The sequence below is a fragment of the Pongo abelii genome, chromosome 15 (assembly GCF_028885655.2).
Source record: "Pongo abelii isolate AG06213 chromosome 15, NHGRI_mPonAbe1-v2.0_pri, whole genome shotgun sequence".
Classification (NCBI taxonomy): Eukaryota; Metazoa; Chordata; class Mammalia; order Primates; family Hominidae; genus Pongo; species Pongo abelii.
This window is the reverse complement of record NC_072000.2, coordinates 105150186-105175233: the sequence shown is the minus strand read 5'-3', so window position 1 is coordinate 105175233 and position 25048 is coordinate 105150186. Positions and strand designations below refer to the sequence as shown.

Below are 25048 nucleotides of genomic sequence, written 5' to 3'. Positions count from 1 at the left end.
TAGATACTGAGATACGAAGCTAACTACTGGTTCCACATCTTATGCTAGATGATGAGATAAGAAAAGAAAACAAAAAATACACATACATATAAACATATTCAAAATAAGGAAGAAAGACCCATAGTTATTACAGTCCTCATTTCTGCCACTGGTTACATCGTCCTAACAGGCATTGATAACTAACTCCTTCCAATGGCCATTTCATATTCCCTTTGGCTTTAGCGAGCATTCCAGCTACTCACGGTTCTTTTCTTTGTAGAGTGCCCCAAGCATTGATTCATGAAGACTTTGGGCCATTGGAGGTTCTGCCTGAATTGGGCTGGTAAAGATTTTCATTGGTTTTAATCACAGGGCAGGGGAGGAATAGAAAACACCCAAGGGTCTCCTGCAATTCACGAGTGCATTGGCAATCCAATCTCTCCTTGATCGGGATTGATCAGGATTGATCAGGATCAATCACCCCAGCCAGTACAGTGACCCCCCCTTCTTCACTTGTTGACTCAGCGGTATGAGGAGCTCAAACTGACCGGATGGCAGTTTCAACATCCAGCTTTGCTATAGTTTGCATAGGGTTTGTTTGGCTCCATCAAGTCTCTTCTTGAAATTTGACCCCAAGTGTTAGCTGTGGAGGCCTGGTGGGGGGTGTTTTGCTCAGGGGAGCAGATCCCTCATGAACAGGCTCTTAGTTTCCACGGGAACTGGTTGTTGAAAAGAGCCTGGCACCCTCCTTCTTTTTTATTTTTTATTTTATTTTTAATTCTTTCGAGAGAGTGTCTTGCTCTGTTGCCCAGGTTGGGGTGCAGTGGCGTGATCACGGCTCACCTCACTGCTGCTTCAATCTCCCCAGCTCAGGTGATCCTCCTGCCTCAGCCTCCCAAGTAGCTGGAACCACAGGCATGGACTCCCGTGCCTGGCTGATTTTTTTTTGTTTTTTGTAAAGCCTGGCCAGCACCATGATTCTGGTACGGTGCGCAGAATTATAAGCCAAATAAATCTCTTGCTTTATAAATTATCCAGTCTCTCATATTCCTCATGGGAATACTAAATAGACTGAGACAAGCTCAAGGGAGTCATTGCTGTGTCAATGGCGAAAGGACTTGGTAGGCCCACGGGTGTGCATTGTGGCAGGAGCATTGAGGGCAGAGAAGGCAAATTCCATCCAGAGTCAATATCTATTCCAGCGAGAACGAAGTGCTACCCCTTTCCATGGTGAAGTGGCCCAGTGCAGTCGTCTGCCTCTAGGTGGCTGGCCGGTCCCCGGGAAGTGGACCATGGCGGGATTCAGTGCCCGTCTCTGCTGGTGGCCCATCAGGCTCTCAGCAGTGGCTGTAGATGATTGGCTTTGTGCAATAGAAGCAGACGTGGCTGAGAGTGTGCAACCTCCACCCCTTCCTGCTTTGCTCAGGAGGCTGTATGACAAACCCAAGCATGGGCCGGAAAGGAGACTGTCTGCAGTCCCCAAAACAGGTCATCCCATCCACCTGGTTAGTAAAATCTTCCTCTGCTGAGATCACCCTTTGATAACTTTCGCTGAACTTTCACATGAGACACAAATATCTTCACACTCTGTGCTGATTTGGAGAGGTCTATCCACTTACCCACTTCCTCAGACCTTCTTCTCACCAGTTTCTCAATTGTATTCCAATTCCAATTCCTTAACCGCTTAGCCAAACCATTAGCCAGAGCCCACAAATCAATACAGACCTGTATCTCTGGCCAGCTCTCTTTTCCAACAAAATGAACAACCCAGATTCTGCGAATTGGTAGGATGTCCCCTCACCACAGGCCTTCAGGGCCATTTCAGAGCGGGGCAACCTGTTGCAACTGTCTGCGCTGGGGTAGTATCTGTGTGTCACACAGAACCATCTATAAACCAGGATGGAAATGCCTTCCTCAGTGACCTGATCATGGGGACCTCCCCTGAGGTCATCAATACAGATTGATAGAGAGAAGGTGGCACAGCTGAGAATAGGGGCTGCAGGCCTCAGAGTGTCAGAGTCACTTCTTCTTTTTTTTTTTTTTCCTTTTTTGAGACAAAGTCTCACTCCGTCACCCAAGCTGGAGTGCAGTGGCACTATCTCAGCTCACTGCAACCTCCTCCTCCCAGGTTCAAGTGATTCTCCTGCCTCAGCCTCCTGAGTAGCTGGGATTACAGGTGCCCACCACCATGCCCAGCTAATTTTTCTATTTTAAATAGAGATGGGGTTTCACCATGTTGCCCAGGCTGGTCTCATACTCCTGACCTCAGATGATCCACCTACCTCAGCCTCCCAAAGTGCTGGGATTACAGGAGTGAGCCACCATGCAGGGCCTTGAGTTGCTTCTCACTCAACTTGCTTTTGCCTAAAGCATTTGCTCCAGCCTGAGCCTATATGTTCATTTCCATGCGACACAGAAGCACCACTGTGCACGACCAACCTTTTGACTGTGTGGGTCTGACTGTACTTAGTCCACAGTGGGTGTCTCGGGTCACCTGGTAACTTGGCTGCCCATGGTCAAGAGCTCATTCTCAGCCGGACGCACTGGCTCATGTCTGTAATCCCAGCACTTTGGGAGGCCAAGATGGGGACATCACCTGAGGTCAGGAGTTCAAGACCAGCCTGGCCAAATGGTGAAACCTCATCTCTACTAAAAATACAAAAATTAGCCAGGCATGGTGTTGGGCACCTGTAATCCCAGCTACTTGGAAGGCTGAGGTAGGAGAATTGCTTGAATCGGAGAGTTGGAGGTTGCAGTGAGCTGAGATCACGCTACTGCACTCCAGCCTGGGAAACAGAGCAAGACTTTGTCTTAAAAAAAAAAAAAAAAAAAAAAAAGAGTTCAATCTCTACGGAAGCCCAAGAGCAAGTCAAAGGTGGTTTCTCAATCACACCCGAGGGGAGAGTGGTTCTCCACAGAGGAGGGCAGCACCTCACTCCAAAATGTGAACGGTCTGTGCTGTGATTCACCTGGGAGGGGGTGCCAAAAGCTCGGAACAACCCCCTAGGGAAGTGCCTCTGACACTGCAGACGCCACTGGATCTGCTGGGTCATATGGCCCAAGAGGCAGAGCCACTGGCACGGCAGCCTGGATCTGCTGTGCAGCCTTCTCTTGTTCTGGGTCTCTCTCAAAATTGGCAGATTTTCACATCACTCAGTAAATGAGTCAGAATAGCACGCCCCAGTGAAGCACAGTCATACCTCACTTAACCAAAGAGGTACGTTCTGAGAAACGCATCATTAGGCAATTGCGTTGTTGTGCAAACATCATAGAGTGTACTCACAGACACTTAAATGGCACAACCTACTGCACACTGGAGCGAGGTGGTACGGTCTGTTGCTCCTAGGCTACAGACCTGTACTGCATGTGGCTGTACTGACCACTACAGGCAATTGTAACAAAATGTAAGTATCTGTGTATCTAAACATAGAAAAGTACAGTAAAAATACAGTATAAAAAAATAAAAACTGGCCAGGCGGGGTGGCTCACGCCTGTAATCCCAGCACTCTGGGAGGCCAAGGTGGGTGGATCACCTGACGTCAGGAGTTTGAGACCAGCCTGGCCAACTTGGCGAAACCCCACCTCTATTAAAAATACAAAAATTAGCCAGGCCTGGTGGTACGTGCCTGTAATCCCAGCTACTCGGGAGGCTGAGACAGGAGAATCACTTGAACCCGGGAGGCAGAGGTTGCAGTGAGCCAAGATCACGCCACTGCATTCCAGCCTGGGCGACAACAGAGCGAGACTCTGTCTCTAAATAAATAAATGAATAAATAAATAAAATAAAATAAAAACTGGTCCACCTGTCTAGAGCACTTACCATGAGTGGCGCTTGCAGCACTGGAAGTTGCTGTGGGTGAGTGAATTCCTGCACACTACTGTAGACTTCATACAGACTGAGCACTTAGGCCACACTAAATTTATTTTAAAATGCTTTTTTCCTTCAATAATAAATCAGCCTTAGCTTACTGTAATTCTTTAACTTTGTAAACGATTTAGTCGTTTTTAACTTCTTGACTCTTTAGTACTAACACTTAGCTTGAAACACAAACATTGTACAGCTGTACAAAAATATTTCTTTCTTTATATCCTTATTTTATAAGCTTTTTTCTATTAAATTTTTTTCTTACTTTTAAAACTTTTTCCTTAAAAACTAAAACCCAAACACACACATAAGCCTAGGCCTACCCAGGGTCGGGATCATCAGTATCACTGCCTTCCACCTCCGCAGCTTTTCCCCCTAGAAGATCTTCAGGGGCAGTAACAGGCATGGAGCTGCCATCTCCTATGATTACAATGCCTTCTTCTGGATGCCTCCTGAAGGACCTGCCTGAGGATGTTTTGCTGTTCACTTTTTTGTTTGTTTTTTGTTTTGTTGTTGTTTTGTTGTTTTTTTTTTTTGAGATGGAATCTCGCTCTGTCGCCCAGACTTGAGTGCAATGGTGTGATCTCGGCTCACTGCAACCTCCACCTCCTGGGTTCAAATGATCCTCCTGCCTCAGCATCCCAAGTAGCTGGGACTACAGGTGTGCGCCACCATGCCTGGCTAATTTTTTGTATTTTTAGTAGAGACGGGGTTTCACCGTGTTAGCCACGCTGGTCTCGATCTCCTGACCTCATGATCCACCTGCCTTGGCCTCCCAAAGTGCTGGGATTACAGGCATGAGCCACCGTGCCTGGCCCCACTTTTTTTTTTATAAGTAAAAGTAGTACACTCTAAACAGTTAAAAGTATAATAGAGCTGGGTGTGGTGGCTCATGCCTGTAATTCCAACACTTTGGGAGGCCAAGTCGAGAGGATCATGAGGTCAGGAGTTCGTGACCAGCTTGGCCAACATGATGAAACCCCGTCTTTACTAAAAATACAAAAAATTAGCTGGGCACAGTGGCAGTCACCTGTAATCCCAGCTACTCGAGAGGCTGAGGCAGGAGAATCACTTGAACCTGGGAGGTGGAGGTTGCAGTGAGCCAAGATCGCACCACTGTACTCCAGCCTGGGTGACAGAGCAAGACTCTGTCTCGGGAAAAATAAATAAATAAAAATTGAAGTATAATAGAGTAAATGCATAAACTCATAACATGGTTATTTATTCTCATTATCAAGTATTTTGTACCGTCCATAGCTGCATGTGGTAGACTGATAGAACTAACGGTGCATTAGGTTTGTTTACACCAACATCACACAAGCATGCGAGTAATGCATTACACCACGACCTCATTACAACAACTATGATGTCACTAGGCAAGAGAATGTTTCAGCTCCGTTCTAATCTTACGGGACCACCTTCATATGCACAGTCTGTGACTGACAGAGACATCATCATGCGATGCATGGCTATGTATATGCCGCCTCCGAAATCCAGAGAGCTGCGCTGGAAGCTGTGTCTCTTTCGTGCCGATAGGAGATACCAGATGAAGCAACTTTCCTTTCACCTTGGAAAGAATCTTTCAAACATGCTCCAAAACTACTGGACTCCTAGAATTTTCCCCGAATTCTAGCTGGAAAGTCCCCGAATTTTTGTGAGATTTATTTCCCATCCTCTGGCATGCGAGTGTCTTACCAATGCGTCCTGCTAACCAGGTCCAGTCGGCAGAATAACTTCAAAGTAATGAAGCAGCGTGATGCTCTTGTAAAGGAAAGACAATCAAAGTTCCTGGGGAGTAGATTATGTCATAGAGTTGGAGAGATGGTTTGCCCCTCAGGTAGGATGGTGATGATGAGCTGCTGGCCTTACCAACAATACAATTGGGAAGCAAACTTATTTTGCTGCTCTTTACTAACAGGTATAGAGAAAAAGAGACACCCACCAACTCAACAGCTGCCTTCCCAGTGTCTGATGATGTGTTGATTTGCTCCAGCAACGGAACCACATCTGGAACAGCAGCTGCAAATTGGAATTGCCATCTGATTAAATTTATAATAATTGACTCTAATTTCTCTAAGATCCATCTGTTTTCTACTCAGGCCAAATAGGTGGGTTGGATGAAGATATTACAGGAATCACCACCCTTTCATTTTTCAAGTTCCTTAATGAGGGCACTAATCTCTGCCATCCCTCCAAGAATACAGTATTACTTCTGGTGTACTATTTTCATAGGTCGAGCAGTTCTAGTAGCTTCTTCCATTTGGCCTTTCCTATCATAATAGCTCCCACTCCATGGGTCAAAGAGTCAATGTGAAGATTCTGCCAGCTGTTGAGTGTGTCTATCCTAATTTTGAATTCTAGAGCTCAGGAGATAACCACAGGGTGGGTTTAGGGACCCGCCAGGTCCATGGTGAGAGAGATCGGAATAAAACTCCATTGGTCACTCCACCGATGACTTCCAAAAGCCCCTTTTCGGACCACAGTGATGCTTTAGGTCTTCAGAAATCAGTGTGTTAATTCAGAGCCAGTATCTAATAATCCCTGAAAAGTCTGATAAGATAAAAATAAAGTGCTGGCGGCACACAGTGGCTCACACCTGTAATCCCAGCACTTTGGGAGGCCGAGGCGGGCGGATCATGAGGTCAGGAGATGGAGACCATCCTGGCTAACACGGTGAAACCCCTTCTCTGCTAAAATACAAAACGTTAGCCGGGCGTGGTGGCGGGCGCCTGTAGTCCCAGCTACTCGGGAGGCTGAGGCAGGAGAACAGTGTGGACCCAGGAGGCGGAGCTTGCAGTGAGCCAAGATCACACCACTGCACTCCAGCCTGGGTGACAGAGCGAGACTCCGTCTCAAAAATAAATAAATAAAATAAAAACAAAGTGCTAACTGCAGTGCCTTAGCATTAAAAAAAAAAAAAAAAAAAAATACTGGGGCCAGGTGTGGTGGCTCGTGGTTGTAATCCCAGCACTTTGGTGAGGCCAAGGCAGGTGGATTGCTTGAGCCCGCGAGTTTGAGACCAGCTTGGACAAGATAGTGAAACCCTGTCTCTACAAAAAATACAAAAATTAACCACGTGTATTGGTGTGCACCTGTAGTCCCAGCTACTGGGGAGACTGAGTTGAGGAGGATCACCTGAGCCTGGGAAGTGGAGGTTGCAGTGAGCTGTGATGGTGCCACTGTACTCCAGCCTGGGTGACAGAGCCAGATCTCATCTCAAAAAAAAACAAAACAAAACTGGGTATTACTACGATTGATATTAATTGCAGCAAAGGGTCTTGATTCCATCCTTATCTTCAACTTGGCAAAGTGACATCTTAACTCCCCTAGGCAGGGGATGGGGGCGTTCAGGGTAGAGCGGGTTATTCCACAGTGAGTGGATGGATGGAAAAGGAGGTACTCACAGAAGCCCCACCCCGAAGTGGCCAAGGATGGACCTCATTCTCCTGGGATTCTTACTGGTGACCTGCAGGAAGTGATGCTGCCTGAGATGGTCTGTTTCCCTGAAGCTCCCAGTGAAGCACAGTTGCTAATTCTAAGAAAATTTGGAATAAGTTATGCTTAAAAATCAGAAGGCAGCGTCAGGTAGTGGAGAGAAAATTGGCATGTACCTTCTGGAGGTCTGGACACTGGGCTCAGCACTACCACTCTCTAGCCAGATGAGTGTGAACATGCGTTTCACTTCTCTGAGCCTCGATTTCATCATCGGTAACAGTAGAAGATGATATTATTCACCCTGTTGGTTATCGAATGAACTGCCTGAGATTATGCATTTGGAGTACTTGGCACAGACCCTGACACAGTTGTGTACTGTTGTTCTTAACGGCTCCACTTCTGCCCTATCACCCACCTTACACCAGGGTTTTGCAACCTGGGCGTTACTGACATTTGGGGCCAAATAATTCTTTGTTGCAGAGACGTCCTGTGCTTTGAAGGCTGGTTAGCAGCATCCCTGGCCTCTATCCTTTGGATGCCACCCAGTTTTTACAATGAAAAATGTCTCCAAGGATGGGCCTGGTGGCTCATGCCTGTAATCCCAGCACTCTGGGAGGCTGAGGCGGGCAGATCACTTGAGGTCAGGAGTTCGAGACCAGCCTGGCCAACACGGCGAAACCCCATCTCTACTAAAAAATACAAAAATTAGCCGGGCATGATGGCGTGTGCCTGTAATCCCAGCTACTTGAAAGACCGAGGCGGGAGAATCACTCGAACCCAGGAGGTGGAGGTTGCAGTGAGCTGAGATCGTGCCACTGCACTCCAGCCTGGGTGACAGAGCGAATCTCTGACTCTGTGTCATGGAGTTTTTGACTCTATGTCAAAAAAAAAAAAAAAAGAAAGAAAGAAAAAAGAAAAGAAAAATGTCTCCAGACATTGCCAAATGTCTCCTGGGGGGAAAAATTGTCCTCAGTTGGGAAGCTTAGGCTGGTCATTCTTTTGGTTTCAGTTTCCACATTTGTAAATAAGTAGTTGAAGCAGGGGATGGAGATGACTTCAAAAGCTATCACTCTTGCATTCCTTCATTTATTCCCTCATTCCTAGAAAACCAATATTAAGTATTAACTCTGTATCAGTCCTGAGACACACACTTTTTTTTTTAGTTCTCTGTTTTAATATCCGATGGTGCAAGTTGCCCCTTGGTTACTTTTTTTTCCTTGCTTGTTCTTGCTATCTTATTTGTTCAGATAAACTTCAGAATTCTATTGTCTAAGGACCTAATGCAAATAGATAGCATTAAACTTTTATAAATTAATGTTGGGGATAATTAACAACTTTATAATAGTAAGTTTTAATTACTCAAATCCTTATTTTTTAGCAATGAGTTGCTATTGGTATTTAGGTTTTTGTGTAGGTAGCATATGTGTCCTACTAACTAACTTCTCATATTGTTCCTTCAGGTCATTCTCTTGAGGTTTTTGGCAGACAATAATCATCATCATTTAATCTCCTTTCCATGTTTTGCTTTTTCTTGTCTTATTACACGAGCCAGAAGTCCTAGAGCAACAGGGATACTCATTGCTCTCCATGACTACTCCTTTGCAGGTGAGGAAGCAAACATGAAGATATTATGGGCCCAAGGGACAGAGGCAAAATGTAAAGCCAGTGCCCTTAACTGCTGTATAACCCATGGTTTTACTTTAGGTTTTACTGACTAATAGGATAGTAAACATTAGTTTAAGACAGATGTTCTTTCTGACATTAAGGAGAGATGTACTTTTTTCCTAGTTTGCTGGGATTTATTTTGATTTTATCAGATTCCCTCTGGCACCTATTGCATTGGTATCATATATTTTTTCCTATGACCTGTGCTGAAGTTGAAATTTGGTCAACTCCAGTGTTCGCATCTTTGTCATGGCCATGGTGCCCCAGTGACCACAGCCAAATACGCTTCCGGGTGCAGCTGAGCCACCGGCCAGTCTGAGTGAGCTGGGATCCTCATGTATCCTCCCCAGCTGTGAGTCGGGGCTGGGCCCTCTCCTTCCAGTGAACAGGATATGTGGGATTCACTGAGTGAGGGTCTTGGCTGGGTGACGTGGAGAGCCAAGGCTTTCTTATTCCTCAGCTGTGAGAGACAGTCACTGAAGAAAGAAAGTCACATGGCCTAAGACCCAAAGCCTATCACCTGCAGTGTGGATTCACAGGCACCCCCAGGCCCAGGGGCCCAGTTAGTTGAGCTCCAGCCTTAAGCTGCCCAGCTGTTAGCCTGTGTCAGGGTCCTGGACTGGGTCCTGACCACATAGGCTGCCCACAGAGCTCCCTCTCTATCTTATCCCCAGTCTCCACAACCCCTCCCCACTCCCTCCTTCTCAGCTCTCCTTCAGGAACCTTCCATGCACCTGCTCCAGGTGCTGCACAGGGCCTCTTCCTCTACGTGGAGTTCACTGGGGATTTTTCTGCTGCTGCTCCCTAGCCCAGAGCACTGTGCAAAGGCCCCTCACAGCAGTAATGCCTCAGGCCCCAAGCCCGCCCTCTGCCTCTGGACCATCCCAACCCCTGGACTTTTGTTGGCTGCTGGGCCTATAATCAGGGTTTCCTCTCCCAGGTCCAAGCCTGGCTCCAGGGTTGTCTAGTAGGGACTCTAGGTGACCATCACTGTCCCCTCCTTCTACGACCACTCCAGGCTCAACACAACTACTGCATTTCCTAATGTTAAATTAAACCTGCTTTCCTAGAAAATACTACACATGATCACACATTTAAAAAAGAAAAAAAACCTGGCTGCAGGCCAGGCATGGTGGCTCACACCTGTAATCTCAGCACTTTGGGAGGCTGAGGCAGGCGGATTACCTGAGGTCAGGAGTTCGAGACCAGCTTGGGCAACATGGCGAAACCCCATCTCTACTGGAAATACAAAAATTAGCTGGGCATGGTGGCGCCCAGCTGAGGCACAAGAATCGCTTGAACCCGGGAGGTGGAGTTTGCAGTGAGCCGATATCGCCCCACTGCACTCCAGTCTGGGTGACAAAGTGAGACTCTGTCTCAAAAAAAAAAACAAAAAACCCACAAACAAACAAACAAAAACTGTGGCTGATTTGCTGTGTTGTTATTTCATTGGAAATTTTGTTTCTCTATTCAGGGGTGAGGACAGTGACTTTTCTTTTCAAGTTTTGTGACCTTTGTCAGGTTTCAGCCTAGAGGTTCTCCTAGCTCTGGAAATGGAATTGGAAAGCCTTCGTCTTTTCTTTTTCTCTGCTGTGGAACAGTTCCTCTAGCCTGCGCCTTCCCCCTTCCCTCGAAGGGTCAAATGTGGCCTCCAAACCAGGTCAGCCTTGCCTGCCATGGGGTCTTCCCCCAGGGGATCACTCTGTTCCTGCTGGCTGCATTGAGGAATTTGGAGGATTAATATTTTCCTAGAAAACTCACCCCTTTCATCAACGTTTCTGCATTTATTAACTCGGGAGCCTTCAGTGTGGCCATGTCATTTCCCTAGAGGTCTCAGGACAGCGTCCGTGTCTGGCGTTTAGCCCCTGCCTGTCCGTCTTGTGTGCTCTGCCGCATTGAGGGCAGGAGGCAGGTGTGGAGTCGGGGCCCCGGGTGGGTGAGGGTAGGTGGGTGAGATCGAGGGCTATGGGGCTGACTGCCTAAGTGGCAACTCCAGATGGCACATTATGACTCAAATGGGCTGATTTTTCTGAAACAGGAGGTGGGCCAGGAAGCCCCCCGCTTTGAGAAATGCAGTTAGGATGAATTTCAATGTCCAGTGTTCATCCAGGAGAGGCCAAACCTTTCGGATCCCGGGATGAGACTTCGTCTTCATCAGTCCTCATTTTGGGGGCCAGGAAGTGTTTTGGGTCATACCTCCTGGTTCCTAATTCAGGGTTTTAGAGCCAGAGAGGACCTTGGGTGGGGAGACCAGAGGGACACCAAGGGACTGAGTGGGCCTGAGCCCCAGCTGTGAGGGCTGAGGGCGGAAGGAGATGGGGAGGAGGCAGAACCATGGCTGCTGTGGTGGCCGAGGGAGGAGACGGGTATCAGGGGATCCCAGGACCTGGGGTTGGAGAGCTGGAAGGGGTGGTAGCAGCCTGGCCAGGGAGAGTCTGAGAGAAGAAGGACGGGCCCTGGGGAAGGGGAGAGGGGACCCAAACCAAGAGCTGCCTCCCAGGCCACCAGGGCCAAGGAATAAGACCTGGGCTCCTCTGTCCTGGGTTCAGCTGGGCACTCTTGCTCTGGCATTCTGGGACTGGAATCCCGTGCTGAGCGCACTTGCGTGTGGCCGGGGCTGGGCCTGGGAGGGATGCGCAGGGCCTGCCTGAGGAGCCCAGGGAAGCCCGTCCACCTGCCATGGGAAGTGTTGAAAGGCTGCAAGTCCCCCTCACTAAGTAGCACATAGACTGTGTCCTAGCCCCTCTCTTGAGCGACTGCCCCTTCACTAAGCCCCGGAAGGCCCCACACCAGCGTGGGAGACTTGGACTCCTGAGTTCTGTGCTGGACCTCGGAACATGGGGGGAACTGGCCCTGAGCACGGTAACTCTCATGCTCCCACATGGAAACCCCTCCCTGTACCTGTCACCTTCATGTCCCAGCTCCATCCAGGCCACCCACAAAGAGCCACCTTGGGAAACAGACAGGGACAAGGCCCATGTGGGCCTTGGAGGTCATCTCAGGACCCTCTGGACAGGAAACTCCCAGGTTCCAAGAGTGTGGTCTAGAAGGGGTGTGCACAGGCCTGGGCGGGCTCACCCCTTAGCCCTGCGGCCTCCTGGCCACGTGAGAGGTACTGGGTGTTAGGCCAAAGCAGGGCCCTGGAAAGCATGAACCCCTGCCCGCCCTGCCCGGGGCCTGAGGCCCCTATGGGAGGGGACCAGTGTAGCCTGGCACACGCAAAATCAAAGACGCAGACACAAGTCTAGCCCTTGTTGTTTATTTTTCAATAAACAAGGTTTTTTTGCATGTCTGGACTGGTAGTAAACGGGAAAGCTAAAAAGAGCGCCAAGGACATTTTTTTTAACATTTTGGTGACAAAATTGATACTCCTCTTCCTCCTCTCCTAATTTGGGACCGAATTGCTGATCATGTCTTGGATCGCTGTCTTTGAGCTTTTCCGTTTGTTTCGTAAACTACACACTACACCAGACACACACAAGGTGTGGCTGGGCAGTCAAGGATCCCGACACTCTCAGCAGAATCTGGTGGCCATAGAACATGGAATGACCATTTCTGCATGACGTGAAGACCGTGGCGAGGCTGCTGACACTGCTCCTGTGGCACGGGGGGGGGGTAGTGCGAGTGGTTGGCACTGTGGAATTTGGGAGGGACGGCCTCATCGCGTGCTGGTAATAGATAATTTGTTGCGTGGGAAGGTGAGATGGTGGCTCTTCTCCAAGGGAGGCGTCTGCTCAGGACCCTCCACTCCCACGGCATGTGACCGGCACCGCGCTGGGCTCCCTGGGGACAGCTGTGTGTCCACCCCCCTCCAGACTGCCCCCTCATCCTGCCTGCCCTGCAGCTCCCGCACACTGCCTAGTGCTCCGCAGGTGCCTGGAAATGCTTCCTGATCAGATGAGTTGTGGACGGTGAACAAATGAATGGATGGGGAGTTGGTCAAGGATACCTCGACCGTGGGACGTCTTTTTCTTGTTATCAGGGGAACATGGCTATTCTCTATAGCATCAAGACCGAAAACATAGATAATTTGATCATCTCACCAATCTTAGAATTTTCTATTTGGGGAAACTGAGGAACAGAATCGTTAGCAGACTCAGTCCAGGTCTCACGCTGAGAGAGGCCAGGCGGGGTACCAGACGCCCGCCTGACACATGCCAACAATTCTTTTTTTTTGTCTTTTTAATTTTTTTTAATTCTTAAAACAAACTCAAAATGAGATGAGATGGTGACTTATGAATGACTTCGTGGGGGAGGAAGAGGGACTTGGGACGGTTGTCAGAGATTGGGGTGGAGGACCCAGGGGTTTGGGGTGAGGGAAGGGAGGAGAAGGGTGGGGGTGATAGGAAGGGAGGGCTGGGGGGGACAGGAGGGGAAGGGCGGGGGATCAGAGGGGAAGGATGATGGGGATCGGAAGGGAAGGGTGGTGGGATCGGAGGGGAAGGGTGGGGAGAACGGGAAGGGAAAGGTGGGGGTGATAGGAAAGGAGGGGTAGGCTAACAGGAGGGAAAGGATGGGGGGACGGGAGCTGGAGAAGGGGAAGGGGCTTGGCATTGATGATGGTGGTCGGGGGGGTGACAGGGTTTTAGGGGTGAGGCTGGGAGGGGCTGGGGACTCATGCTGTGGGACTCAGGGCTGACGGTAGGGAGGGGCCTGGTGGGGACAGAGGCGGGTAGGAGGGGCTCTGCAGAATGCAGATGATGCAGAGGAGGCGGTGAGGGTAGGGCGGGGCTTGGAATCAGGATGACAAAGGACCGGGAGTGAAGAGACCAATGGCTTGGTGGGGAGAGTGGGGTGTTGGGAGTTTGGGCAGGTGCTGGTCGGGCTTTGAGTCAGGATGAGGAGGCTTGGGTGGTGGCTGGAGGACGATGAGGTGATGAGGTCGATATTGTGTCATGACGATGGCGCAGGTGACCAATGGATGGGTGACTGTGAGTTGTGTGTGGGTGACTGATGTGAGTGACTGTAGATGACGAAGGTGATGATGACTTAGAAATAAACACCTGGAGCAAGGTAAACACGGCAGGCAATACTCAATAAAGCTAAGAGTATAGATTCTTATCCAAATAATCTAAGAAGCAAAATATTTCTATCTGGTACCCAAGGGCTGTTTAGCTGTCCAACCCCAAAAGCTGAAAAGCTAAACAGAGCTCTGTCCCATTTCTTTCTATTTTTGCAAAAAAGATAGATGCTCTTTGTTAAAAAAAAAAAAAAAAAAGTCAAATTCAAAATTCAGAAGCTGGCTAGGTCTTTTGAGATCTGAGGATTATTAACTCAGCAACACAAATGTAAACCCATGGCTGTGTGGGCCAGGTCTTGGACCACATTTGCCACAAAACTAGTAAGCGCCCCACAAGTGACAATTTCCACTAATCCCTGTGAAAACCTTGGTGAGGGCTGTGTTGCTGCTCAGATTCTGCCAGGGGCACTTGCGGCTCAAAGTACATTCAAGTCTCAAGGGATGTCTCTATAGGGTAGAGGCAGGTATAGTGTTGGGGTTCTGGGTGGGCAAGGAGGGGTGGGGGAGGGCTGGCTGCCTAAATGGCAACTCCAGATGGCACATTATGACTCAAAGGGGCTATGTTTTCCCAAAAGGGAAGTGGGCCAGGAGGCTCCCCACTTTGAGAAATGCAGTTAGGATAAATTTCAACATCAAGCGTTCATCCAGGATAGGCCAAAACCTTTCAGATCCCAGGATGAGATTTCGTCTTCATCAGATCCCAATTGTTGGGGTCAGGAAGTGTTTTGGTTCATACCCCCTCGTTCCTAATTCAGAGTTTTAGAGCCAGAGAGGACCGTGATGGTCGGTGTTCAAACCCCTCCCTCGAGAGGGGCGAGAAAGTGGGCCCAGGATTGGGATAGGGACTCGCCAAGGATCACACAGCGAGTTAGTGGCAGGGCTGGGACAGAGGCCCGGCCCCCCAGCAGCCAACCTGGGGCTCTCTCTGACTGACACACAGCCGCTGCACTCCGCTAAATCTCAAATCAATTGGAAAGATCTAAAGGTAGCGATGTTGAGCTGGATGTGAGTGCGAGTCGGATGTGGTGTGTGAGAATTAACGAACGAAAGCAATCGTAGCTCTTTGCACAGTGGGTGGTCATGTACAGCACTCGTAACGGTTTCACGAGGACCCTGTGGCCGAGACCCCCAGGGAGGGGCGTCGGCACTGAGCCCTGGTTCTGTTGCCTTGTTTTTTTTTGGTCTTTTTTGAAATTTCATTTAAGTTTAGAGTTTAGAATAACATACTTATTTCTCTTACTCATTTAAAGATGAAATTCTTATTATTATTCTGTATCATGCATTAAGAGAGAGAAAGAGGATTGTTTTAGCATTGCGTTTGTCACACAGCAGCACAAAGACAATATATGTAAGCGTAGCGTTCACCAGATTTGACACAAGAGATAGCGAACACCACAAAGATTAGGACAGACCGCGTATAGTAAGCTCTGCGGAACTCCAAGAATCTAGGGGGGGGCTGTGGGAATGCTGCTTAGATCTCCTCGTCGCCAGCCTCCTTGCTGAAGGTGGTCATGTCGATCTTCTCGGGGAAGATGATGTTGACGGCCAGGTCTTCCCCGCTGTTGTACTGAAGCAGCAGGTTCTTCTTCTTCCGCAGCATGTGGTTGTAGCGCAGGTTGGACACCCAGGTCTCGCACTTGTTGAGGAAGACGATACCCACAGTGCCCAGCACCACCAGGCTGGTGAGCACGCCCAGGATGGTGAAGCAGATGGCCTGGCCCTCGGTGAGGAGAGGGGTATTCTTGTTGAGCTCTTTCATAGACACCTTCAGGATGCGGTGCTCGGGCTGCTGCACCGGCAGCTCGTGCACCCCAGGGGTCAGGCGGTAGGCCAGCCCGTAGCCGCTGGGCAGACGGGTGACCTGCTGGGGGCTCAGCGCGCGCTTCTTGACACAGGTGAGACCTGTGAACTCGGGCTTGCACAGACACTCGTAGCTCACCTGGGTGTGCTGCAGGCAGGTGCCCCCATTCTGGCATGGGCTGCTGGCGCAGTTGGTCACCGGGCGGCTGCAGGTCTTGTCGATGAAGCCGGCTGGGCACCGGCAGCGGAAGTCGCCCCCGATGTCAGTGCAGACGCCGTCGTTCTCGCATGGGTTGGGGGTGCAGCTGTTGGCCACGATCTCGCAGAAATTGCCTGAGAAGCCGGGGGGGCACAGGCAGGAGGCATGGGAGGCCCGGCCCTCATCGTCCACGCAGGTGCCTCCGTGCTGGCAGGGGGAGCTGCAACACAATGGGGACACAGTAAATGGCCTCAGGGGCTGGGCTACAACAGCGCTGCAGGGCACGGGGCTCAGGGCAGAAGGTCCCTGGCCTGACTAAGGGGCAGGTGCTTAAAACACATCAGGTGAATGAGGGAGTGAGGGAGGGAACGCCAGCCAGGGAGGCACAGAGAGGCGCCCCGGGCCATGACCCCTGTCTGCAAGAAGCTCACCAGCAGCTCTGGGGGTGGGTGGGTGCCCACCTCACCCCCATCTCGATGCTAACCTGGGACACACCCGACCTCCCATGCCAGGATGCCCACGTCCTCTCCCACCTCTTACTGCACCTCTCCAACCAGAGAACTGTTGGTTAGTCACTAGCCAACTGGGGAAACTGAGGCTAGGAGAGGAAAAGTCAGTGACAGCCCAGGACTGGAGCAAGCCCCCTTCCCTTAGCTCCATCCCTGGGCTGCTGGGGCAGAAGAACCAAGTAAGGGGCGCCCCTCACTCTATCCCGGGACCCGCTGTCGTCCTTCATGGCTGTGTCCACTGTTGCTGCCAACCCTCATTATTAGCGGTGTGGATCCACAGGCTATTGTGCAGGAAGCGCTTGGGGACTCTCAAAGAGAAAGCAATACAAGGTCTGTCTATGCTGGCACAAGCCAGTGTCTGTGCCAGGCTGTTTAATAGTGGTCCATTCACCCAAGTGCAGCTTGCAAACCAAAGCTGTTTGCTCAAAGTGGAGTACAAGGAGCATTTAATGTAAGTGCTTTTAAACGAGCAAGCCCTTTGTCATCTGATAAATGCCAAAACTCCGGGGAAGAAGGGGCAAATAAACACAAGAAATCAGCATTGCTGCTTCAGGGTGTGGCTGCACGGGAGCTGGGCTCTGAAGGAATTTCAAGGGCCTTAGGCTCTATTTTGACACACTGGTTTAAGTTCATTAGTGAGAAAAGCAAAATATTGTAAAGGTCTCGCTCTGTTTTTCTCCTTCTTGCTAATAAGCAGAAATGGAGTTCAGTTTTCCCCAGCCCCCACTCTGACCCCGTCTGAAGAATGATCTTTGGAAGCCCCGTTAATGTCTGCTTACAGCTCTTACAGACTACTGGGGTCTCTGTGCCACCCTGCAATGTCCGGTCAAGATAAGCTTATTTGCATGTTAGCTTCTGTTTCTTCAGAGGAAAGGGACACCCCTGCCCCTCAACTACAGGCCCAGGACTGGGTTCAAGTTTGGATTCTTACATTCGGATCCTGCCTCTGTCAAGATCTCCCTTGGCTTCAGCCTAAGCCACATCCAACAGGGAGGAGGGATGGCTCAGGGCCGCCAAAGAGATAACGGGGGGACAGCGGCTGAGCGGCTGGGAAGCATTGTTCAGGGAGGTCCAAGTGAAGACAGTGGCCGCTCTGTCTGTTACGTCCGCTGCCCAGGAGTCCCAAAGCCCCCTTCCCCACTTAGGATAGCCGACAGCTGGCCCACCTCCTCTCGTGCTGGCAGAAGCCCAATCTCTTCACCTCTCAGCCTGGCAACTCCCTCCACAGACATCCCAGAAAATCCAATTGCAGAGCCCACCAGTTCCCCAAAACCACCCCCTGAGATACAGCAAGTGGGTTTCACAAACAGCCTCAGCCCCGCAGAGCTCCGATCTTTTATTACGTTGCCTTTAGAAAATTATGCAGCTCCGAGTGTCAGTTCATCATTCCGATCGACTGTCACTCACACGCATCGGGACTTGAGAACATCAGGGGAATATGAAATCGCCTTCAGGATCATTTGAAAAAATTATGGCAATGACACATTCCCCCGTAAATACCCCCATCCAGGGCGGTCCCCTACGGGGCTGCCAGGATGAGCGCTTACTTCATCTTTTGTCAGACGACAGGTCCAACAGGGTTAGGCTGAAAGGGTCTTTAGCGGCTGCATGAAAAGCAGCATGCATTAGATCACACATAGGAAGGATATTTACCCATTGATCACACAGGGCCCGTCCTTTTTCTGGCAGTCCTTTCCCGAGTACCCGGGGGCACAGGAGCATTCATAGAGGCCATCGTCCAGGCTCACGCAGGTCCCGTTGTTGGCACAGGGGGTCGAGGAGCAGGCCCGAACATCTGCAGGGTGACGGAGAAGACGAGAACTTAGCTTCCTCTCCATACAAGCATGATGCAGACCCCAGTGGGCTTTAAAATGGCTCTATGGCCACCAAGTGGGGTCTGGAGTAAGAGGGTGTAGGGATCCCCCTCAAAAAAACCCATGTGAGTAAGCTGAGGCTCAGGAAGCTGAAGGGGTTTCCTTGACTAAGGTCGCAGATCAGAAAGTCGTGGCCACTGATATTCAAGCCAGGATAGCTGTTCCCTTTGCCTGGCACCAGGTCACCCCATATCCAGCAACATGTCCGTGACATTCACTGGGGACATCATGCCCCTCCCTGCAACAGTGTGCCTAGCTGAGATTCCCTAAGGCCCGTCTCCACCAGACAAGACTGCACCTCCACCCTCTCCTGTTAGGGGAGGGGTCCTGGCCAGCTGGGGGATGAATACAGCCCAACCCTCAGAAAAACCACCAGCTCTTCATACTTTTCCATCAAAGAGGGGCAGTGGGGGGATGGAGATGTAACGACCCCCCTCAGTCAGGAATCAAGAAACCTGTTAACCCCCTCACTACCACGTGTCCCTGTGGTGTCTCTCTGCACTCGGGCTCTGAACTCAAGGGGTCCCTGGTAAAAACGCTGCATCTTTTAAAGCCAGGGAAATTAGAACTATTGAGCGCTCTCCTATCAGCACAGGCTTCCATGAGCACTGGTATATTCCCACCATCTTTTAACACCTTCCATCACGCACACTTCATTATTCAGGTTCAGCAAGCCAGGGACGAGCTGAACACAAGGGCCTGCGTCAGGGGCTCTCTGACGATGAAGACCCCAGCTCCCCAGTGGGGCCAGGAAGGGACCCCTGTCCTGCCCTGTATCCAGCCTGCCGCCATGGGGCAGCAGAGTTCAGCTCCTCCCCATTCTGGGCCTCAGTTTCCCTAGTTACAAAAAGAGGGTCTTTCCCTGGCCAATCTCTGATGGACTCCTCAGCTTTGATTTTCTATAATTTGAGCTGCTGCACCTGCCAAACAGAAAGCCAGGGCCAGTGAGAGACACAGCAAGCTAAGGCAGGCTGGTGGGGATGGGGGGGAATCCCCCGTGCTGAGGCCACACATGTGCATATTTTTTTCCCCCTCTCAGAGAGACCCACACCCTCGTGGAGGGGAGACTGCAATCAATCAAGGAGGAAGAGCCTGAACGCTGCGTTGATGGACTACCCTGTGGTGTTCCATGGAAGCCCGGCTTGGTGCAAGGACACATAAAGAGGATTTATCTTTACGGGACGGCACCAGCAAGGCATTAGCACGTGGCGCCTCCGCGTCAGGCTCCTTATTCTCTGCACCCGACTCTCCTGTCACTCAGAATCTTAAATTTAAGCTAAAAAGCTGGCGACCACCCCCAGCTTGTCCCTGCAGCTCTCCCTGCTACGCCAATCCTGGATCAGCCCTCCTGAGCCTCCAACCCCATGACAGGGGTGAATTAAGCTGCTCTGAGGGGAAGGCTGCTTGGGGGTCTCTGCTGGGACAGCAGCTGTGGCCACGACAGCCTCAAAGATGGGCAAAAAGGGAGAGGGAGGGCTATGTCTTCTCTGGGACCCTAGACTCTCTGGCCATCCCCAAGCTGGCTGCCTTTGTCAACTTGGTGGGGAGGGGACATACCAAGGGCCCATGAGAAGGGAGGCATTTGTCTGGAAAATTTCAGCAAGGGTGTACTGCATTCAGATACCAAAAAGATGGGCTCCAAGCTAAAAGCCTAACCCTGATCCCAAATGGTGGCTTTGCTGGAATCCCCCAGATCCCCAAAGGACTCAGAGCTGCTGCCGCTGCTTCTGTGAGGGGCAGCAGAGATGCTGGCCAGAGCATGAGTCAGCTGCGGGTAAACCTTGCACCGTACTGGGGGGGCTGGAATTAAGGACCAGAGACAATTCGGGGTGGGAGGGAGCTCAGCTTCAGAACCACGGCTGCCCTGGCTGTACAGGGCAGGGGCCATAACAAAACGCTCTTAGGTGTTCCTTAAGGAAGGATGTTAGATGCAATCGAAGATAAAAATTAACTCTCTTTCTGGGGCTGGGGGAAAGGGTTGTAGCTGGCTTTTCGCCCAACTTCTTTCATATCCCTTAGCAGACACTTGTGCTTCTCTGATTCTCAGTTTCCCTATCTGTACTGTCTTTACTAATGTTGGGGACTGAGGGACAGAGGCCCTGAGGGCAGGCTGCTACGCAGCTGGGAGTTTTTTTGTGGACTTCAGTTTGCTCGAACGTTAGGGCAGGTTTTGCCAAATGAAAATGGGCTTAGACGAACATTTCGCAGCCTGAAAATGCAGTGACAGCCAACTCTCAATTGCTTGGGGTAATGGAGGCAAAGATTGCATAAATTAATGAAATCAACAGATAACACCCATCTTCACTTTAACCCTTTCTCAGCTTTTCCCAACTGCAGCCTCCCCCTATACCTGACCCACTCAGTCCAGGCCCCCCAGCCGGTCTTCTTGGCCCTGGCTCAGCACCTGCCCCTCAACCACTGAGCAGTGCTAGCCACCTCCCACCCCATTTGTTTGTCTGCAGCCTCTTTACGGTCTTGCGTGTGCTTTTCTAGGGAGTCTTAGCTCCGAGATCCCCAGAGCCCTGTCCATCACTGGGCTTCCATGACCTGGACAGGCGGCCTGGGGTCTGTGGTCCCACCAGCCCAGCTGTATGTGTATTTTGTGACTCTTTATTCAACAGGCAGCTCCCTGGCCCCCACCCCATGTTCCCTCTAGGTGCTGGGTGCTGATGGCGCAGAGAAGAGCAAAATAAAGTCCCTATCTCTGAGGAGGCATTCGGTACCCGCAGGAAATTTATAAACAGATCTTTAGAATACAGGGCACGAGGTGTGCAGGAATGAGGAAGTGAGGAACACCAGCAACAGGAGACTGGGAGGAGGTGGTAGGGGCTAGGGCAGGCAGGTAAGGACGCAGGGCTGAGGTGAACAAAGGCAAGTGCCAACCTCTATCACAGAGTTCCCCGTCCCAGCCGTCGGTGCAAATGCACTGCCCGGGTTCTTCACAGAGTCCGTGAAGGCAGCCGGGAGAGGTCATGCACTGGTCACACAGGGGACCCTGCCAGCCAGGCTGGCACCTGCAAGGGGTGGGGGAGAAAGGTGGGGACATATGAAGAGGGCAGGGGTAGAGAGGCAGCTCAGGCTGCTTTCTGTGGAACCAAGGACCCTTGGGGGTCTTTGCGCAGTGGCAGCCAGTGGTCCTGGGAAGTAAACACCAGCCACCTGAATGGGAAAACTTAAAGAGAAAACATGCCAAGCTGAGGGGGCCGACTTGGAGGGGCCCCGAGATCCCGGGGGAGTGCTGCGTTTTGCCGCAGTGGCCTGCAGTGGTCCCACCTGCCACCCCACCTCTGAGAACGCAGACAGGAGCTGTGGCTGCCCCCCCCACCCCCGCCCTCATCTCCCCCGCTCGCCCCACCAGTTTTCTGCAGGGGCCCGGAAGCTGTTTGCCGCAGCGCAGTGGCCAAGCCCCCTATTTTTTCTGCGTGACTTCATGACTCCCCAGGCTTCTGCGTGGCCCCCACAAGCTGCCTCTGAGGAGCCACTCCATTACCTGCAAACATTGTCATCCTCGCAGAATCCATTTTGGGGGTTGCAGGCCGGGAAGCATTCAGCCCCTGAGGTACAAGAAAGGTTATACAATTCACCCCACCAGGCCCCAGGCCAAGGCAAAGGCTGTCTTTGCCCACACAGCCCACCACTGCCCTCGAAGGCACCAACAGCCCTCTTGGGTCCTACCAGCCTGGCACACAGTAGGCACTTCCTATCCGAGCATGGATGGGGCTCAGTGCACTCAGGAAAAACATCTCTGCCACGTTCCCAGCAATGAAATGACCACAGTACACTCTCCCTAGTTCTTAGGAGCAGGAGAAACACCTTCTCCCCCGACTCCCAAAAGCAAATACGACACCTCAAGTCCTCCTAACAGCGGGGACGGGGACCATGGAGGGAAATATGTTGAGCCCTGGGCATGCAGCCTGACCGTCACTTTTGCAACCTGAGCTGAAAAGGGGAGCAGATTTTGAGGTGTTTAGCTCCGGGAAAGCCCAGACAGGTTCACCTGGTGGGCTCCCCAGTAAGGCGTCTGCATTCTTTTTAAGGTTCATCCCTATTAAGCCGGGCACCCAGGGCAAATCTTCCCCTTTTCCCCTACCCCAGACTCTTCGCATTAAAAAAACGATGACGACACAGGGTTTTGCTTAGCGGGCTGAGGTTGCAACAACACTGCTTAGAGATTCTGACACTTTAATAGGCACCTACTGTGTGCATTTACTCAACCAGCTCCCCAGCTTTCTAGACAGCCCCCTCACAACCACTGGTGCAATGAGTGGGGGGGCGCTGCGGGAAGGGGGCAACTCTCTCGCTGTCAGAGACAGATGGCCGCTGCAGACAGAAGTGTCGCAGCCCCTCACCTACAGAAACGCGCCACGCAGGAAGGGCTCAGGCTGGGCTTCTCTGGGAATTGCGGGCTAAGACGGCAAAGTCGCCCCCCACCCTCGCTCCGAGACCTGTTCCAGAACGCTCACACAGGGACACCCCAAAGTTGCACCCCAGAGTATTTTCATAGAAGACTCCACAACAGCACCTCATTTTTCCGTATCTCCTTGCTCAGCGCACCGACACCCCTCTGGCGCCACTTCTGCAGGGCGGGAAGGGGCTGGGGGGTCTCACACATCCCCTACGCCCTGGGACCCCTGGGACGGGCCTTGGCATGCGAGCGTGGTGGGTAGGGCGAGACAGGCACAGCGCGGGGCTTAGGGCTAGGCGGGACGGGCGGAGTTGGGGCGCACGAGACGGGGCGTGCGGGGCACCGGGCGGCCGGCGGGGCTTCGCAGGCTTCCCCAGAGGGGGCGCGAGCCGGGCCGCCGGGGGACTCACCATAGGTGCTGTGGCCGAAAGCCAGCAGGAGCAAGAGGACGCGCAGGAGGGCTTCGGTCGCGGTCATCTCTGGGCGGCCGGGGTCGCGGTCCCGGGAGCGGTGCGGGCGCGGGTCCGGCTCCTGGCGCCGCACTGGGCTTCTGGTTGCGGACGCGAAAGGGGGCGCGGGCGCGCAGCGAGGGGAAAGCCAGGGCTGCACCGGGCTGCGCGCTGCGCTCTCCACCGCCGCTGCCGGGGAGCTGCCGCCGCCGCCGCGCGCGCCGCCCTTTTCTTACCGCCTCCCCCCCCGCGGCCCCCGCCCCCCGCCCCCGCCTCCGTGCGCACGGGGCCGGCGCCGGCCAGTCCCGGTGACCCCCTCCCCTCGCAGGGCCGCCCCCGACCACTGCAGCGTCCCGGAAGCCCGCTCGCGCACACGAGTGCACTCTTGGCTAGACGGGCACAGGTATCCCGCGAGCGTTTGGCACACGTTCCCTCACACAGTACAGCACGCGGCCGCCGCGCACATACAGGCCCGCCTAGGACAAGTCGCAGGAATCGAACCTGGGCCGCAGACCTCCCAGGAGAGCACAAATCCGCACGCAGGAACACCGAAACACTTATCGCTGACGTCCCGGGCACACGTGCAATGGTTAGATACCCAGGAAAACACAAAGGCGCACTATGAAGATGTGAACTAAACACATAATTACACACGCACACAGAAAAACCCCCAGGAAAACCCCGACGCCCCGTGTACCCCTGGCCATGAAGACGCAGAAAAATGCAGTTGCCCGGTGGCAACCCACACCCCGCAACGGAAACGCACACGGCAACTCAAACACACTGTAGCCCAGACGCCGTATAGACACAGTCTTGGGTGTCAGAGGGTCAAGCGGACCTGCGGTTACCCAACCATGGGCATCCTCCCCTATGTGCCGACCCCCTGCACACAGACGCTTACGCAGAGCCACCTGCACACCCAAACACGCAAACACACGTATAAACAGACGGACACCCGTGCCCGCATTCAGTCACATCCACCCCCGCACACACAGCATCTCAGTCAGGGCCTTAGCCGCGCTGAAACACAAATGCACCGACTCTTAACGCACACATGTGCGCACAGCCACGCACCTGATACCCACAAGCACACATACCCAGCTGACTCGTGGTCACACACACTGACAAAAACATATACGCAGTCCCCAACACACACACGATCGCATCTGTCTTTGTCCACAGTGGCATGCGTGGGCAGCCTCACCAATGTGCTCTCACATACACACAATAGCACTCCAGGCACTCGGCACCTATTCCAGACTCACTGGGAGACCTTCTCTGAGGGTTCACCCGCCGGAGAGGTGGAGGTAGAGGACACTGATTGCCAGAGACCCTCTTCCTCTGCAGAGCTCCCAGGGAGAGGGAGTGCTCCTCAGGCACCCCTCCTCCCCATTGCCCCCAGCCTAGGCTTAGAGCCCTGCTGGAGAGGAAAGCTCTGCACCCCTGCACCCAGTCTGGATGGGGGAGGCTCAGAAAGATAGGGAGGGAGAGGGGTAGGAGGGGATTAAAGATATTTCACCTCCTGGGGGAAGAGTCCCAGGCGTCCCAATCTTTGGGTGGGTCGTTTAGGATACTTAATTTGCATATATTAATTTGCATGCATATCCTAGATGCAGGGAGTGGGTGCCCACCCAGCTCGCGGCCTCCCCTTCCTGGCAGTGCCGCAGGGGGGTGTGATCTCGCCACTGTGAACCTGGAGGCTGGATGCTTTGACCTCCTGGCCCTCTAGTCCAGCCCTGGCAGGTCTGAGCACACATTTCCCATCCTAGCCATAGATGTGGGAAGGCAGGCCCAGGGGCATCCCCAGGCCCACCACCCCTAAGTCAGTGCTCCAGTAAGGCACTCGGG

General features: G+C 52.2%; 1 protein-coding gene across 1 annotated transcript; it reads right to left on the bottom strand.

Annotated features, from left to right (window-relative positions):
- Positions 1–15159: 15159 nt before the first annotated feature.
- Positions 15160–23431, bottom strand: DLK1 (delta like non-canonical Notch ligand 1). Its single transcript, XM_002825114.5, has 5 exons — positions 23162–23431; positions 21837–21900; positions 21230–21360; positions 18126–18267; positions 15160–16183 (listed from the first exon to the last, which is right to left on the bottom strand). Exons 1-5 carry the CDS (start codon positions 23226–23228, stop codon positions 15436–15438), a joined length of 1152 nt encoding a protein of 383 aa, XP_002825160.1. The 5' UTR covers positions 23229–23431; the 3' UTR covers positions 15160–15435.
- Positions 23432–25048: the final 1617 nt, after the last annotated feature.

What these genes read in the sequence shown, in the direction of transcription:
- DLK1 (XM_002825114.5), bottom strand. Translation starts at nt 23,228, where the DNA reads ATGACCGCGACCGAAGCCCTCCTGCGCGTCCTCTTGCTCCTGCTGGCT. An exon ending in GAGGATGACAATGTTTGCAG is followed by an intron (nt 21,361 to 21,836) that starts GTAATGGAGTGG and finishes CACCCCTTGCAG; the next exon opens with GTGCCAGCCTGGCTGGCAGG. An exon ending in CGGGGAACTCTGTGATAGAG is followed by an intron (nt 18,268 to 21,229) that starts GTTGGCACTTGC and finishes GTCACCCTGCAG; the next exon opens with ATGTTCGGGCCTGCTCCTCG.